Consider the following 16,530-nt stretch of genomic DNA (forward strand, 5'->3'; position numbering starts at 1 on the left):
CACACAATGTAAGTGCAAAGATAATCAACCATGTTGTACTGTACACATGTTATTACTAGGGACGGACAATGTGAGTGCAAAGATAATCAACCATGTTGCACTGTACACATGTTATTACTAGGGACGGACAATGTAAGTGCAAAGATAATAAACCATGTTGTACTGTACACATGTTATTACTAGGGACACACAATGTAAGTGCAAAGATAATCAACCATGTTGTACTGTACACATGTTATTACTAGGGACACACAATGTAAGTGCAAAGATAATCAACCATGTTGTACTGTACACATGTTATTACTAGGGACGGACAATGTGAGTGCAAAGATAATCAACCATGTTGCACTGTACACATGTTATTACTAGGGACGGACAATGTAAGTGCAAAGATAATCAACCATGTTGCACTGTACACATGTTATTACTAGGGACGGACAATGTAAGTGCAAAGATAATCAACCATGTTGCACTGTACACATGTTATTACTAGGGACGGACAATGTAAGTGCAAAGATAATCAACCATGTTGCACTGTACACATGTTATTACTAATACCTGATACCAATTCCGATACCCGCTGATACCTAAACTTAAAGTATCATCCAATACTTTACTTTACTTTTAGGTAAATAGACCATTCGTTTGGGGTCATTGGACAAAAATGATAAAGACAGATAGTATTTTACAACATTAGTATTGGGAAAATTCTCAGATAACGTTACTACCCTGTTTCAGTTTGGTATCACTATCAGCCTGATATTTGAACTCCAGTACCGGACCACCGGTGCATCCCTACGGTGCACGCCTGTCTGTGTGTGACATCTGATCTCCGATCAGATCATAACATCTCCACAATCCCTACGGTGCACGCCTGTCTGCTGGTGACATCTGATCTCCGATCAGATCATAACATCTCCACAATCCCTACGGTGCACGCCTGTCTGCTGGTGACATCTGATCTCCGATCAGATCATAACATCTCCACACGGCCGCTACAGTTTCACCTGAATGCCGTCAGCAGCATCATTACTGTGGTCATCGTGTCACACGATCACACAAAAGGACATTTCATAACTCTGCCTTTGTTTTCGGATGACAGGGTTTACCAGGAAGACCGGGGGAGAAAGGATCACAAGGAGAGCCAGTAAGTTACTAGTGAAACAACTGCTTCTGTGTCACATCTTCATACAAGCAAGACTTGGCTTCTTGTGCAGGAAGCGCTCCTGCTTTACTCACTCTGCTAAACGCTCCCTATAGTCCAAATGTCCATTCTCCCATTGTTTGACTACCGGTATGTCATTTACATGCATGCAAGCAAGAGTGTCCTTGATCGCCTTAATGTGTTGTATCTCTCAGAGATTAGGTTTGCTACAAATGCCCCATTTTCAACACATCACTGTGTGACTTGTACACATCTGTAAATTGGCCATCGTTACACTGTACTCTCGATGAGAAATTCATTGGCTTACACTAATTTACAAACCCCTCCTTGGTCTGACCCCTCCTTATTTGATACACTTGTTAAAATAAATTGTCATCTACTCTCTATAACACCAGAGCTGCTAGATGTTCCCCGTGTTAACACTTCCTTTGGTCAATCCTCGTTCCAATTTGCTGCTCCCAGCAGGTGGAACGAGATGGAAAATACTTTGAAAATGGACAAATGTATCCCCCTCACTACTTTTAAGGACTCTATCGCAGAGTTGTTTACACACACCTGCAACTGTCACCCAGTTTTAACTGTAATTTGTCTGTCCGGCTTCATATATTACACACCTTGTAATTTTATTTGATTGTTTGTTTGATGTGTGTATTAATTATTCCCCTTACCTCTGTGATGTATGTATCATCTTTCTCTTTTCTATTTAATTTTATCATTTGTTTGTCCCCTTTCCCTGTTACCCTTCTAGAGGCCCTTTTGTCCTCTCACCAGGCCGCCATTGTAAATAAGAATTTGTTCTTAATTGACCTGTCTGGTTAAATAAAGGTTAAATAAAAAATAATAATAAAATATTATTTAGTATCTTGGTATAATGGGACATTTGGCTTCAATACCAGTGAACTTCTTCGTTCTCTGATGCACTTAGAGGCTTAGTCTTCAAAGTCACTCCAATAGACTGCAGTCCCACAAACCATCTATTTTGTGCCCATCTACCGTATTTCTTTTTTTGTAAAGCAAGCAAACCGTAATATATGAACCTCTTTCTCAGGGAAAAGCAGCAGACCTCTCTCAGTTGGATCTCAAGGTAAGGAGCTCTTCTTCTTCTGCTGCTCCAGTGACAATACAACAAATGCCGACATCCTGAGACTGATGGTCTTATCGCTAAACATCTCTTCTTTCCCCAGGGTGTGTGTTCAGACTGTCCTGCCGGACCCGCCGGCGCCCCTGGGCTTCCAGGTGTCCCGGGAGAAAAAGGACACACCGGACCAGCGGGCAAAGGTGGCCAGGACGGTTACCAAGTAGGCCAACATTTTGACATCTATTTACGTGCTTCACTGAGTCCTTCAGATGAAGAACCACATTAATGTGTTTTAAGAGTAATGTTTTCATTTCTCAGTACTTATAGAAAGTAGGTTTGAACATTGTGGGCTATATTCACAGTTAAAGACAGTAGAACTTGGTAAAGACGGTAGAACTTCTCTTCAGTGACGGTTAACATTCACATAGATCGTTTTTTTAATGGTTCCTGCTTCACACTCACACAGATGATAAAGCTTGAAACTGGACTCCTATCATTCTTGGTCTGAAGGCTTAATTTGTTCCCAAATGTAACCCCATCTCCTACAATGTAAAGTGTCCTTCCTTATACATATACATACATCCTAAGTGAGGTATGTGAGCTACTAGCTTCAGTACCTTTATCATTGATCACCCCCTGCTGTGTCGCTGCGTCATTACGCGGGCCTCCTCTGGGGGCAGTAGTTGATTGATTAGGACCCGGCGACTGTCTGCCTGAACGGAGACTGATGCTCCTCTGTATCATTTGCAGGGCCAGACGGGGCTACCGGGACCCGCAGGACCCCCCGGAGGCGACGGAGTCAAGGTAAGTGCCAGAACACAATGCACAACTCTTCCATGATGAGAGCACCTATTACTAGTAGCCATGTTGTAATGCTTCTGTTTGAAATGAATGCAGGGGACGAAGGTAGATTTGTGCCATAAACAAGGTCCCCCATATAAACAGCAGATGAGACATTTAAAATGGCTATATATATAAATTTTGCATATGAATAAAAGGAACCTGGTTATTGCATTGTGTAATAATTTATCGTAGAAGTTTGCATGCCAAAGCATTGCTAAACCTATAATGAATGAATGAATGAATGAATGAATGAATGAATGAATGAATGAATGAATGAATGAATGAATGAATGAATGAATGAATGAATGAATGAACGAATGAATAGTTTTATTTCGAACAAATATAAAGAAATAACAATGTATTTTTTTTTTATAAAACAAATAATAAAGTAAGTTAAAGTAAATAATAAACACATTTGAATAAATAAAATATTATGGGTCTCACAGTCATACCAACAGTCGTTATCTAAGAATAATAATTGTTTTTTTAAATGGTGAATATGTTATTTTAGAATGGAGCTCTTATTATGGGCTGTTTGTTCTTTGCCGTAGGGGCTCAAAGGTGACAAAGGAACTGGTGGAACAGCTGGAGACAAAGGAGACAAGGTGTGAACGCTGTGACTCACTAGTTATTTATTTAGACTCTAGTTTTATTTAGACTCTAGTTTTAGGCCATGTCCAGACGAAACCGATTTCGGTCGTATCAGTCAAAGTATTTGATCGTATGCACCTTTCATCCACACAGAACTGCGTTCTGGCAGCCTGAAGACGCTATTTTCTGAAACCGGCTTCCAGAGTGCGCAATTCTGAAGACGCTCCCCTTGCGTGGCCGTCTTTACAAGCGATACAAGTATTTTCCAGAACCGATGATGCGATAGCCCACCTCTCCCTTACCCCGCGTGTGCAAACTCAGCCAACATCACAACCACCGTCGACAACAGATTGACATCTCCCTTACAGTGTTACAGAAGCTATTTTACAGTTACAGGGCTTTTACAGCTAAATGTACTTTTTCTGAAAACCCAAGTAGTAACCAAGCACATACTGTTCCATAGCATACGCCTTCAGTTGATCATGACAAATCCTCTCTTACCTTGACGATTAAAAAGCCTCCATCATTTAGTAAATAGTATTCCCATGGCTGGTGTTGAGCTGTAGCCAGTGAGCTAGCATTGATGCTATGCTATCAACATTAGCTAAATAGCTAACCAACTAAATACAATAGACAGTGGTATCCTGAGGTAACGTTAAATACAGACAACTTTTGCTACAATAAGACAGTGGTATCCTGAGGTAACGTTAAATACAGACAACGTTTGCTAGTCGAAAGGACTGGACACGGACAAGTTAAACATCAATCAATTAATTTAATACAACACAGGTAGTTTGAGCTGCCTCTGACCGCACCACAGGGCTATTATATTATATACAGCTTTGAGTGCTCTCTCTCTCCTGCCGATTAAAATCAGCAGCTCTTCCTCCTCCTCGTGTAGTTGCATTTGTGCTGCGGTGTGTGTCTCTGGAAACTAGCGTCAGCTCAAAAGCACAAAACCGGACCACACAAGTTATCAAAAACAACGACAACACGGGCGGCTGGGTGGCGCAGCGGATATTGCACTCGTCACCAACGCAAGAGACACCGGGTTCGACTCCGGCTGTCGGCGCTGCCTCCGGCTTGGGCCAGTCGTCATACTAACTCAATTGGCAGAGTTAGCGGGTGGAAGTCGATAGGTGGTAATCTGGACGTTGTGGACAGCGACTCCTACAGGTCGGTTGGGGACGCCTGCACAGCAGAGACAGGAAATGGCGGGGGTAGTGTGAGCCTCCCACACATTACACCTCGCCAATGAGAGTCCGCGCTGGCAGGTGAAAAGATGTGACAGGCTGCCTCCTCGTGTATCGGAGGGGACACGTGATGCAAGGCTTCTATCCTCCCTACAACCGGCCAGTGGGGGGCATAGCGAGCAATGTTCAAGACAGGGGAGGGGAGAATTGGCACAGCGGGTAATTGGGATGAAAAAAAAAGAAAAAAAAGAGGAGATAAAGTGAAAAAAAAAAAAAAAAAAAAGAAAACTACAACACTTCCGGTCGGGGGTTTTCAAAATAAAAGAGCGACGTCTAAAACAGGAAAGACATTTATTTAGTAAATTTGTGGCACGCACTTATTTCTTGAGACATTTTCATTTTTTAAAGAAACCTTTTTTTAAATGAAAACGAAACGAAAAAGATCAAAATCGTTTTCGTCTGGACAAGGCCTTATTTAGACTCTAGTTTTATTTAGACACTAGTTTGATTTAGACTCTAGTTTTATTTAGACACTAGTTATTTATTTAGACTCTACAGTAGTTTGATTTAGACGCTAGTTTTATTTAGACTCTACAGTAGTTTTATTTAGACGCTAGTTTTATTTAGACTCTAGTTTGATTTAGACTCTACAGTAGTTTTATTTAGACGCTACTTTTATTTAGACTCTAGTTATTTATTTACAGCATTCCAAGGCTGTATGTAAATACTAGTGAATCACAACATTCTATATGCTCACCTCTGTGTGTTTGCTGTGTCGACAGGGACACCCAGGACCCCCAGGACCCCCAGGCCACGCAGGCCTAATGGGACAAGTTGTAAGTCATTTTCAACCTCGACAATTCTGTGTATTTCATGCAAAATGAAACACACAACTACATTTTCCTCCTTATTTCATATACACGTATACACTTGATTAGAACAGGATACAGTCATATTCTTTTGTGGGTTCTTTTTTTATAAGCAAACTAAACTGTTGACCCCCTTCCATCACCCATTTCACCTCCTCTCAGGGTAATGATGGACAACCCGGCCCCTCCGGTCCCCCAGGAGCCTCTGGAGAAAAGGTCAGCAGCACTCGACATACTTCATACTTATGGAAGCTAATACCCACGTGTCATTATTGTACAAGCCTCTCCCCTCGACAGCATGTAGGTCAAGCAGCCCGAGTGGTAATCGTGGTCATTAATCTCTTTTTCTTGTTTCTTTCTTTTTCTTTTTTTGTTTTTTGTTTCCTGACGGTGACTTTACCAGGGCAAAGAGGGTCTCAAAGGAATCCAAGGCCCGCCAGGTCTGCCAGGGTTGATGGTAAGACGAGGACGTGAAGTGTCATAGATTTCGGAGCATCATTGTGACATTAACCGGTAGTGTGATAGTAAAGGGTTAACCTTCTGTAGTGTGGCAGTGAAAGGGTTAACCTTCTGTGTATTGTCAAAGGGTTAACCGTTTGGCAGTGAAAGGGTTAAGTGCTTCTTAAACATTCCTTCACGATTGCCTCACGAGGCCGGGTGGGGGCAGTTGTGTTTTTAGATCCTATTTGTAGCCTAAATATTAAGCATAACGCTGGGACATATAGATACGCTGTATTTAGCTCTGACATCCCACTTCATAGCACCTAGCTGGTGCAACAGAACCCAGGAGGGCTGGATGCATTTCAGTCTAAACGGGCTGAACTATTAATACTTCACCTATAAACCCAAGACTACTGCATCAGTTTTGTTGAAGCTAAGATGTTTGCTGAAAAAGGTTTTTCATACATAATTACATGGTTGTAAGGTATAAGACATGTCTAGATAATTTCCTGGGTGGGGGAGTGAGTGAGTGAGTGAGTGAGTGAGTGAGTGAGTGAGTGAGTGAGTGAGTGAGTGAGTGAGTGAGTGAGTGAGTGAGTGAGTGAGTGAGTGAGTGAGTGAGTGAGTGAGTGAGTGAGTGAGTGAGTGAGTGAGTGAGAGCGAGAGAGACTACAGCAACACCCATCTGGATGTCAACATGTTGATTTGATTGAGTACTAGACCACATGACTGTTATGTAAATGATGCATTTTCTCCTCCTCTAGGGTCAGTCTGGAAAAATGGGAAAAGATGGCAGACCAGGTGAACAAGGAGATTCAGTAAGTGCACTGACTCACTGACTCACTGACTCACTCACTCACTCACTCACTCACTCACTCACTCACTCACTCACTCACTCACTCACTCACTCACTCACTCACTCACTCACTCACTCACTCACTCACTCACTCACTCACTCACTCACTGACTCACCCACTCACTGACTCACTCACTCACTCACTCACTCACTCACTCACTCACTCACTCACTCACTCACTCACTCACTCACTCACTCACTCACTCACTCACTCACTCACTCACTCACTCACTCACTCACTCACTCACTCACTCACTCACCCACTCACTCACTCACTCACTCACTCACTCACTCACTCACTCACTCACTCACTCACTCACTCACTCACTCACTCACTCACTCACTCACTCACTCACTCACTCACTCACTCACTCACTCACTCACTCACTCACTTACCGGTACATCAAATATTTAGATATTCTTATTTGTAGAGGGACAGAGAGATGTCAGTATATATAATGCTCAGCGATGGTTATTTCTCCTCAGTTGAATTTGAGAGGTATAAGAAAGTACATTTTTAGAAGTAAATAAATGATCAATTACATCTCATCTTGGATTTGGCTTTTCTATGGGTAGTCATGTATCTTTAAAACAATCCACTTAGCATTGTCCACTCCTACAGTAGATAACGTATTTATATATCTTTAAAACAATCAACTTAACATTGTCCACTCCTGCAGTAGATAAATGATTATCGCTCACATCATTATGTGTATTGCCATCATACATAATGTCTCTCTCTGCTGTGATCTCAGGGAAAAGCGGGAGAACCAGGACCGCCAGGCAATTCTGGACTCAGAGGACTTCCTGTAAGTAGTCACACCTGCACTGATTTAAAGGCATTTGGACCACTTCATAACCACAATCTTAGGCAATGGTAGCAAACATTTCAAACATGAGCAAAAGCTTAAAAAAATAAATCAGGTTTAGTGGGCATACTTTTGGATTACGGACCGCAATGAGTTGTCGGAGGAACCGATGGAGGGATAGTCAGTGTTTCTCTTCTGTCCTTACAGGGTTTCAAGGGCCACAGAGGAGAAGGTGGACTTCCTGGAACTAAGGTCAGTGTATTACCACAACCATCTAGAGATTCTGAAGAGAGTGCAGACACTTGAGTTGTAGTATACTGTACTTGAACTATGTGGTAGACTATACTATGAACCTAGACTTACTAGCCATTGTCCAGCCCCTTCTGAAAATAGGCATTATCCACAATCATTTGTCATTCTGACATTTATTCCTTCTTTCACTTCGCACCTTCACAATCATTTGAAAATATATCACTTGTTTCCTTGGAGGGTTCCCGGTATAGCGTTATGTCATCATCATCCTACTGCTTACCTTGACAAACCCGTGTAATCTACGGCTCAGGCCGGGTAGCTTTATTCAGAATTTTGGCATCCGGCATCTCGGAGACGTGGAGATGAAACTCACGCACCGTGAAATGTCTTGACATAATTGCACTTTCTACTCCTGCCCGCCGGCTGCGTGGAGAGAGATCATCTCACCTGCTGCTCGGTCTCTCACCGTCTCGTCGGAGACGCGTTTCCCCGCGGGAGACGTTTCTGCCACGATGCTGTGACCAATAGCCGTGGCTCATTATAGAAACCCCACCGCCTGAGTCACAATGCCAGGCAGGCAGGCAGGCGGGCGGGCGGGCGGGCGCTCTCTGCCTCCACGCCTGCTCTGCTGCTGCACAGAGGGGCTGCTGCTCTGACAGCAGAACGCTCATTACAGGAGCTCCCTGGGACCCTGGTTAAAGTGTATTTCTTGTAGACGGAACTGCCTTGATGGTATAATTAGTCTCAATTAACGTCGATCACATTGATTGATCATTATCCACTTTTATTTATAAAAAAAAAATTCTTCATGCTGTGTATATTTGGACGACACCCCCAATGTAAGCCATACGCAAATAACCAATTTAACTAATCAAAGGTCCTAGGAGTTGTTGTCTCACTTTTTGTTTACCTCACGTGCCGAACCAGGGTGAAGATGGGAAGCCTGGACTACCAGGACGTGAGGGCAAGCCTGGGAAAGAAGTAAGCTATGACACGTTGATGTTGATGTCCTCCAAGGGGCAGTTTGTGGTACAGCACAGCACAGTACAGTACAGTACATATCAGTGTTCCCCATACCATTGCCTTAGAGGGGGCTAAGAATGTACGCAAATTCAACCAAACACCCCGAAATGTGCAAAAGATCAGAGAGAGAGGAGAGTGGGGTGCACTGGCCTGTGTGTGTGTGTGTGTGTGTGTGTGTGTGTGTGTGTGTGTGTGTGTGTGTGTGTGTGTGTGTGTGTGTGTGTGTGTGTGTGTGTGTGTGTGTGTGTGTGTGTGTGTGTGTGTGTGTGTGTGTGTGTGTGTGTGTAACAACAGGCAGGTATGTGTGTGTTTGTTTAGCCTAGTTACTGTATGTACAGTGCAGTGGGATAATGGGACAAGGTGTGTGGTTTTATCACAATATATTGCACAACATGAGGCTCATTACCCCTGCTCTCTCACGTCAGTGCTGCCAGGGACAACGCTAACATCAGCATGTCTGCTAATGTTATTTTAAACACGTTGTCGTGGGTAATTACCTCAGACAAAATAAATACTTCATCTTAAAACACCAAACGTGCTTTGCTAGCTCAATCTTGGAGGAAGAAATAAGATTATTCTGTTCACTCAACAGAATAACTTTACCTTAAAGTTCTGTAATTCTGAGTATCAGTCCAGATGCACGTCTCCATCAGTCATTAGATGGATACATTGTTGTGACAGCGGAACATAACTTTAAAGTACATGATTCAGGACGCTGTTGATTAGTTTGGAAAGCTAATGTTGTGTTACTCAAACCAGTAGCTTCATCTACATGATACCATTACTCAAACCAGTAGCTTCATCTACATGATACCATTACTCAAACCAGTAGCTTCATCTACATGATACCATTACTCAAACCAGTAGCTTCATCTACATGATACCATTACTCAAACCAGTAGCTTCATCTACATGATACCATTACTCAAACCAGTAGCTTCATCTACATGATACCATTACTCAAACCAGTAGCTTCATCTACATGATACCATTACTCAAACCAGTAGCTTCATCTACATGATACCATTACTCAAACCAGTAGCTTCATCTACATGATACCATTACTCAAACCAGTAGCTTCATCTACATGATACCATTACTCAAACCAGTAGCCTCAACTACATGATACCATTACTCAAACCAGTAGCCTCATCTACATGATACCATTACTCAAACCAGTAGCTTCATCTACATGATACCATTACTCAAACCAGTAGCTTCATCTACATGACACCATTACTCAAACCAGTAGCCCCAACTACATGATACCATTACTCAAACCAGTAGCCTCATCTACATGATACCATTACTCAAACCAGTAGCTTCATCTACATGATACCATTACTCAAACCAGTAGCTTCATCTACATGATACCATTACTCAAACCAGTAGCTTCATCTACATGATACCATTACTCAAACCAGTAGCTTCTTCTACATGATGGTTTAGAACTCCTTCCAGGAGTATAGACAGAATATACCCAGGCTATGGTATAAATAATTTAGATATTTTCAAGGCATTCTGAGGGTGGTTGTATTTCTGGTTTAAATAACCTCATATGTGTGTTACAAATATATAAATAGTTTTAATACTGCATGTGTTCCTGTTACAAATGTGCATAGTATTATGTGAGACCACTTTATTTCAGCTTAGAGAAATGGACCAATTCAGACAAAAAACAGTCCGCACTACATCCCAAACAGTCTACACTAGATCCCAACTAGGCAAACTAGGCAAAATCTGCATATCACTCGCTGATAACAAACTATCATTACACATGGGCAAAACAGAGTCCATTCTCTTTGGTTCAAATAACAAACTCAGCAAGACCGACGGCTTCTCAGTTACAGTGGGTGACAATATTGTCACAAGGAAAGAAGAAATTACCTACCTGGGTTCCATCCTAGAGGCAAATCTTTCCTGTGACAAAATGGCATCCAATGTAATAAAAGAAGTCAACCAACAAACTCGATTCTTGTACCGGATCTCCTCACTGGTAAACAAGAATACCCTGAAGACTCTGGCAGGAGCACTCATTCAAGGGTACTACAACTATGCTTGCACCTCATGGTACCAAAGCACCTCAAAGGCGCTAAAAACTAAATTACAAACATCTCAAAACTAACTGGTCAGACTACTGCTTGACCTTACTCCTAGAACCCACCTCACCCCTGCCCACTTTGACAACCTAGGATGGCTTAGAGTAGACGACAGAGTACAGCAACTTGCAATGGGCCTGGTCTACAAGATACACTACACGACCAAGGTACCCATGTACATGTCAAAATACTTCCCAAAGGTCAGTGAATACCACAACCACAACACCAGAGGGAGCTCCACAAATCATGTTAAACCCAGATTCGGCTTAAACAAGGGACTAAACACGTTTTGCAATTATGCCACATCAATGTGGAACGCCCTACCCACAGCTGTAAAGGAATGTGAATCACTACCCACTTTCAAAACCACTCTCAAAGAACACCTACGGGAGACTGCAATTCGAAACTGGCCCCTGTAAATGTCCTAACCCAACCCCCTCCAATGTACAGTAAATGTCCTAACCCAACCCCCTCCAATGTACAGTACATGACCAAGTATGGTTTTGTCAATATTCCAATGTACAGTTTTGCTTGTACAGTTGTACAGTGTCCCCCACCCACCCACCCCTCCGACCCAACCCAAGATAGCTAATGATATTTGTATTGTGTTTATTTTTCCAGGGCGCCTCGGGTCCTCCAGGACTAGAGGGACTCAGTGGTGCAAGAGGGGAGTCGGTGAGTGTCTGCCTCCGGTCATTCTTGATAGACGTGTGCCTGGCAGCAGGCAGACAGACATAAGCCCAACGTGGAGCGGGCAGACAGATACGGACATAAAAGTGGCACTCGGGACGTGATGGATGTCCTGATTTCTTCTTTCCTTTCCGTCCATTCTCTCCGTTCTGTGTAAATGAGGGAATCTCTCTGTCTGGCTGTCTTCTCTGTCTTCTCCGGCTTGTCTTTCTGCTTGTTCATCAACCTCCTCTCCCTCCTCTCCCTCCTCTCCCTCCTCTCCCTCCTCTCCCTCCTCTCCCTCCTCTCCCTCCTCTCCTCCTCCCACCTCCCTCTCTCTTTCTCAGGGTAAGCCAGGTGAACCAGGACCATCGGGAAAAGGAGGGAACCCTGGAACTCCCGTGAGTTTTCTACCTGTGCCCATTTAATATACACTTTGTTAAATTTTATTACTTTGTTACTTTGTTACATTTTGTTTAGGGATGTCCGATATTATCGGCCTACCGATATTGGCATTAAAATGTAATATTGGAAATTATCTGTATCGGTTTAAAAAAATATATATATATATTATTATTATTATTATTATAATTTATTTTTTTTACATTTATTTAACCTTTATTTACCCAGGCAAGCAAGTAAGAACAAATTCTTATTTTATTTATTGCGAAAAGTATGCATAATGTTGTGTTTTTGGGGGGGGAAACCCCGCATATATCGGTATCGGTTGATATCGGTATCGGAAATGAAGAGTTGGACAATATCGGTATATCGGATATCGGTAAAAAAGCCAATATCGAACATCTCTAATTTTGTTACTTTGTTACTTTTTCAAGTCAACCAGGACACAAGGTGTCATCGTGGTTGTAGTCGTAGCTACAAGGCAGCAGGCCGAGTGCTGAAGACAATCACAGCCGCGCTGATATTCAGTATAACAGCACAACCTCGAGTGTGATATTGTGCTTTCATGCAACGTTCTACAATCGCCATTCATAAGTTATTTATAAGTTGACAGTGTCCGTTGCCAGGCAACCTCAACACAACCATTTTCCTGCACAGTTTGCTGCTTTGTACAGGTCTACACACACGTTACCGCTGGACGATCAAATTCGTTTGACCTTTCTTCTCAACCGAAGGCTGCTTTTCTGTCGTCTTCTAGAAGTTACCAAAGACGTTTCAAAATAACTGGGGAAACGTGCCCCCGTGGTTCCCTCCTCCCTCTCAACACCAGCTGGAACTAGTGTCTGGGCTTGGGGGTAAATTAACGGTTATTAATAGAACACCTGTGTGGCGGAGTGATACATAATAGTTAAAAGTCCCCGTGCTGTTATACTGAATATCAGCACTCATGGAATGCCTCTTGTCCAATCAAATGACTTGGTTGGAACTAACTTGTTGTATATAGTGGCATTAAGAGGCGTGCAGGTACTTTAACATCTTAAGGCCTGAGGAACAAAAGAGGACACTATGAATTGAAAATGGGGGACCCTGATGTAAACAAGACAAACGTCTTTCTCTGGTCTGCATCCCCTTAACAATTGTGTGTATTGAGCCGTACTGTATTGTACCCATTCTGCAATCTGTTCCATTGCATTAATTAATTCATTCAACAAGGCCCACAGTACAGTACATGTACAACGAAACGTCTGCAAATAGTAAATCCCTGCGGCAGGCGCTGCCAGCTTGACATTTATCCCATGCCTGTCTCTTGTAAATATGAATATTAATCCGCCACAGCTGGTACGTCCTACCGCAAGATCTTTTATGAGATTTTTTCATCAGGCACCTCAGGCTGAACGTTAATCTTCCTCGATCCCCCGTAATGAGTGTGAGGCTCTCTAGACTTGGAGTACAGTTACACCCCTGCCATGTGCGCGCCATGTGACACGCACCCATGTTCTCCCTTCTAATACAGGGTTTAACGGGAAACAAAGGGGAGCCGGGAAACCCTGGATTACCGGGATTCAGTGGCCCCAAGGGACCTGCGGTGAGTGGGGGACTTTCTTCCTTTTGAGTTTACTGTCGGCAGCAGAGTGTCCTGCGGAAGTCCTGCATCTCGTATATGGTGATATTATATACTAGATTAGATTAGATTAGATTAGACTAGACGCAGTGCTTTCCAATCCTCTCCTCGAAGCACCTCAGCCGTTCCATGTATTTGTTAAATTCCACCACCAGCACACCTGATTCAACTTAACAAGCCCTTTATTAGTTGAATCAGGTGGTGCTGGTGGAATTTAACAAATACATGGAACGGCTGGGGTGCGTCGAGGAGAGGTTTGGGAACCACTGGACTAGAGTCAAATGTATTGTCATTAATGCAGCACAACGTACAGTACAACGAAAAGAAGTTTGGCATCCAACCAGAGTGCAAATGGAACAGTAAAGTGCAATAGTAATATAAGATATATTGATTCCTTTATAAAATATATAAATTAGTACTACTGAGTGTAGTGCTATCTAATCAGATGTATGTACAGAGTTGTAATATTAAGTGGATAATGTTATAAGTGGATTCAAAAATGTCTAAATGAAAGTGTTTCCGATTTTGAGTTAATTGGATTTCAGACCCGTATCTTAACCTCTCTTCCTGTGTCCAGGGTCCACACGGTCCCATTGGCCCAGAGGGAAAACAGGTACGGCGCTGCTTGTTAAAAAACACATTCATATTTAATAAAACATTAGTGGTTCATGAAGCCATCGTTCATCATATTGGAGTCCTTACTCCGATGTCGCTCACCCTGCTGTGTCTGCGTTGTACAGGGGATGCCGGGAAGGATCGGCGACCGCGGCGTCAAAGGAGAGAGGGTGAGTTTGTTGAGAAGATGCTGTGCTTCCCCCCCTTATCCAGCAATTCCCCCACAAGTGCTGTGATATAGATTAGATTAGATTCAAATGTATTGTCGTTATACAGCACAAGGACAGTACAACGATATATGTATATATATGTATGTTGAGAGGGGTGGAGGAGATGATTGTGGATGGGCGGAGGCCGAGAGGGAGACCGAAGCAGATGTGGAGGGGATGTGTGGAGAATGATATGAGGGATCTGGAGATACATGTAGACATGGCACAAAACCGTGCCCAGTGGCGTGGAGTCATCGCCCGTCCAGCCACACTGTAGTGGGAAAATAGGGACGTAAAACGGAAGATGATGATGATGATGATGATGATATATATACAGCATTATTGTACATGCTATCATACGGAGTTATGGGTTATATGCAGGTGTATAAGTAGGTATATAGAAGGATCATATACAGGTATATTCAGACAGATATGTATATATATATGCGGTAAATATGAATATATAAATGTATATATTTTATATGGTATATATATCATACATTATATGGGTAGATATATTCAAGGGTGAGCGTTCATTACTGACAAGTACCGTAATCTATTCAAGGGTGACCACGGTAACAAGGGTGACAAGGGACACAACGGCGAAGCGGGGATACCTGGCAACCCGGGAATGCCAGGGAGGAAGGGCCACACGGGGATGATGGGCATGAGCGGACCCCCAGGAGAGGTGGGACCTACTGGGACACAGGGACCTTCAGGGAACCCTGGTCAACCAGGCCCTAGGGTGAGTGAGCTACATTCTCTTGAGTCATTACATTGAAAACATAGCGTTAAATGACATTTTGAGACGGTTTCGACCCGGCGGATATACAGTAAACGCTCTCATCTCTGCCCCCCCCCCCTCAGGGAGAGTCAGTGGGACTGGAACAGATGCGACGGCTCATCCAGGAGGAGCTCTCGAAACAATTAGACGGTGAGGCTGCAACATTTTAGATCCTGATTAAGATGTTTATTGTGAGCTGCTTTGATTCATTGGAGTTGTTTGAGGGTCTTTGTATGTATACAGTATATGATGTGTGTGTTTGTACAAGCGTGTGTGTGTGTGTGACTCATGTTATATTCATCTCCAGCCAAAATGGCCTACCTCATGGCCCAGATGCAGCCGACCCATGTGAAGAGCACAGCGGGCCGCCCGGGAACACCCGGTCCTCCCGGTAAAGACGGTAGCTCCGGACGACCTGGACCCCCTGGAGAGTCTGGCATGCCTGGGCAGAACGGAGGAGAGGGCATCCGGGGACCCTCGGGTCCTAAAGGTACAGATCCAGCTCTTAAAAATCGAACCCCTACTGCAAGGGTGCAGTATCGTTAACGCCTCGTTAACAGCACTGCCAGGTTAATGGTGTATGATTACCGCAGTAGCAGAGCAGAGCAGAGCAGAGCTCAGAGCCCTGAGAGCTGCATCTGTAGGATAAGACATTTAGAAGACAATAAGGATCACCTCAGCATTATTAATGAGCGTCAGCATTACTTATTTTCCTCTGATGTTTGTCTATTGTTGTTTTATTTTGTACCTGCCTCACAACTACCATAGATTCCAATACCGTTCCATAGGTCTTCAGTTTGGTTTACAGAAGAAACATCTCAAATGAGGCGGGGTGGGGAACACGCCAACATTATGGGAAGTTCACTTACCGTCTTCTCCAAGAGAGAGACAAGAAGATAGACCAGTTTCCTCTCTGTGCATTCAGTTGAAAGCTATCCGGCTGCATGCTAGCCTAGCTTAGCACAAATGAGTGGAAATGGATGAGAAGAAGCTAGACTAGGCGTTGGCCAA

At 43.3% G+C, this 16,530-nt stretch overlaps 1 protein-coding gene across 5 annotated transcripts in view; it reads left to right on the plus strand.

Moving 5' to 3' along the window:
• The window catches only part of col22a1 (collagen, type XXII, alpha 1), a 142,989-nt gene that overhangs the window by 121,569 nt on the left and 4,890 nt on the right, over window positions 1-16,530 (plus strand). For all 5 annotated transcript variants that reach the window (XM_084313585.1, XM_084313586.1, XM_084313587.1 and 2 more), the window contains 20 exons: window positions 1,103-1,147; window positions 2,214-2,249; window positions 2,350-2,463; window positions 2,994-3,047; window positions 3,638-3,691; window positions 5,653-5,706; window positions 5,902-5,955; window positions 6,143-6,196; window positions 6,945-6,998; window positions 7,792-7,845; window positions 8,053-8,097; window positions 9,025-9,078; window positions 11,841-11,894; window positions 12,236-12,289; window positions 13,804-13,875; window positions 14,489-14,524; window positions 14,652-14,696; window positions 15,301-15,480; window positions 15,603-15,669; window positions 15,827-16,009. In XM_084313585.1, the coding sequence (XP_084169711.1) occupies window positions 1,103-1,147; window positions 2,214-2,249; window positions 2,350-2,463; window positions 2,994-3,047; window positions 3,638-3,691; window positions 5,653-5,706; window positions 5,902-5,955; window positions 6,143-6,196; window positions 6,945-6,998; window positions 7,792-7,845; window positions 8,053-8,097; window positions 9,025-9,078; window positions 11,841-11,894; window positions 12,236-12,289; window positions 13,804-13,875; window positions 14,489-14,524; window positions 14,652-14,696; window positions 15,301-15,480; window positions 15,603-15,669; window positions 15,827-16,009 (1,363 nt within the window). The remainder of the gene's footprint in view (window positions 1-1,102; window positions 1,148-2,213; window positions 2,250-2,349; window positions 2,464-2,993; window positions 3,048-3,637; window positions 3,692-5,652; window positions 5,707-5,901; window positions 5,956-6,142; window positions 6,197-6,944; window positions 6,999-7,791; window positions 7,846-8,052; window positions 8,098-9,024; window positions 9,079-11,840; window positions 11,895-12,235; window positions 12,290-13,803; window positions 13,876-14,488; window positions 14,525-14,651; window positions 14,697-15,300; window positions 15,481-15,602; window positions 15,670-15,826; window positions 16,010-16,530) is intronic.

Source organism: Notolepis coatsorum (assembly GCF_963971535.1).
Source record: "Notolepis coatsorum genome assembly, chromosome: 4".
Taxonomy (NCBI): Eukaryota; Metazoa; Chordata; class Actinopteri; order Aulopiformes; family Paralepididae; genus Notolepis; species Notolepis coatsorum.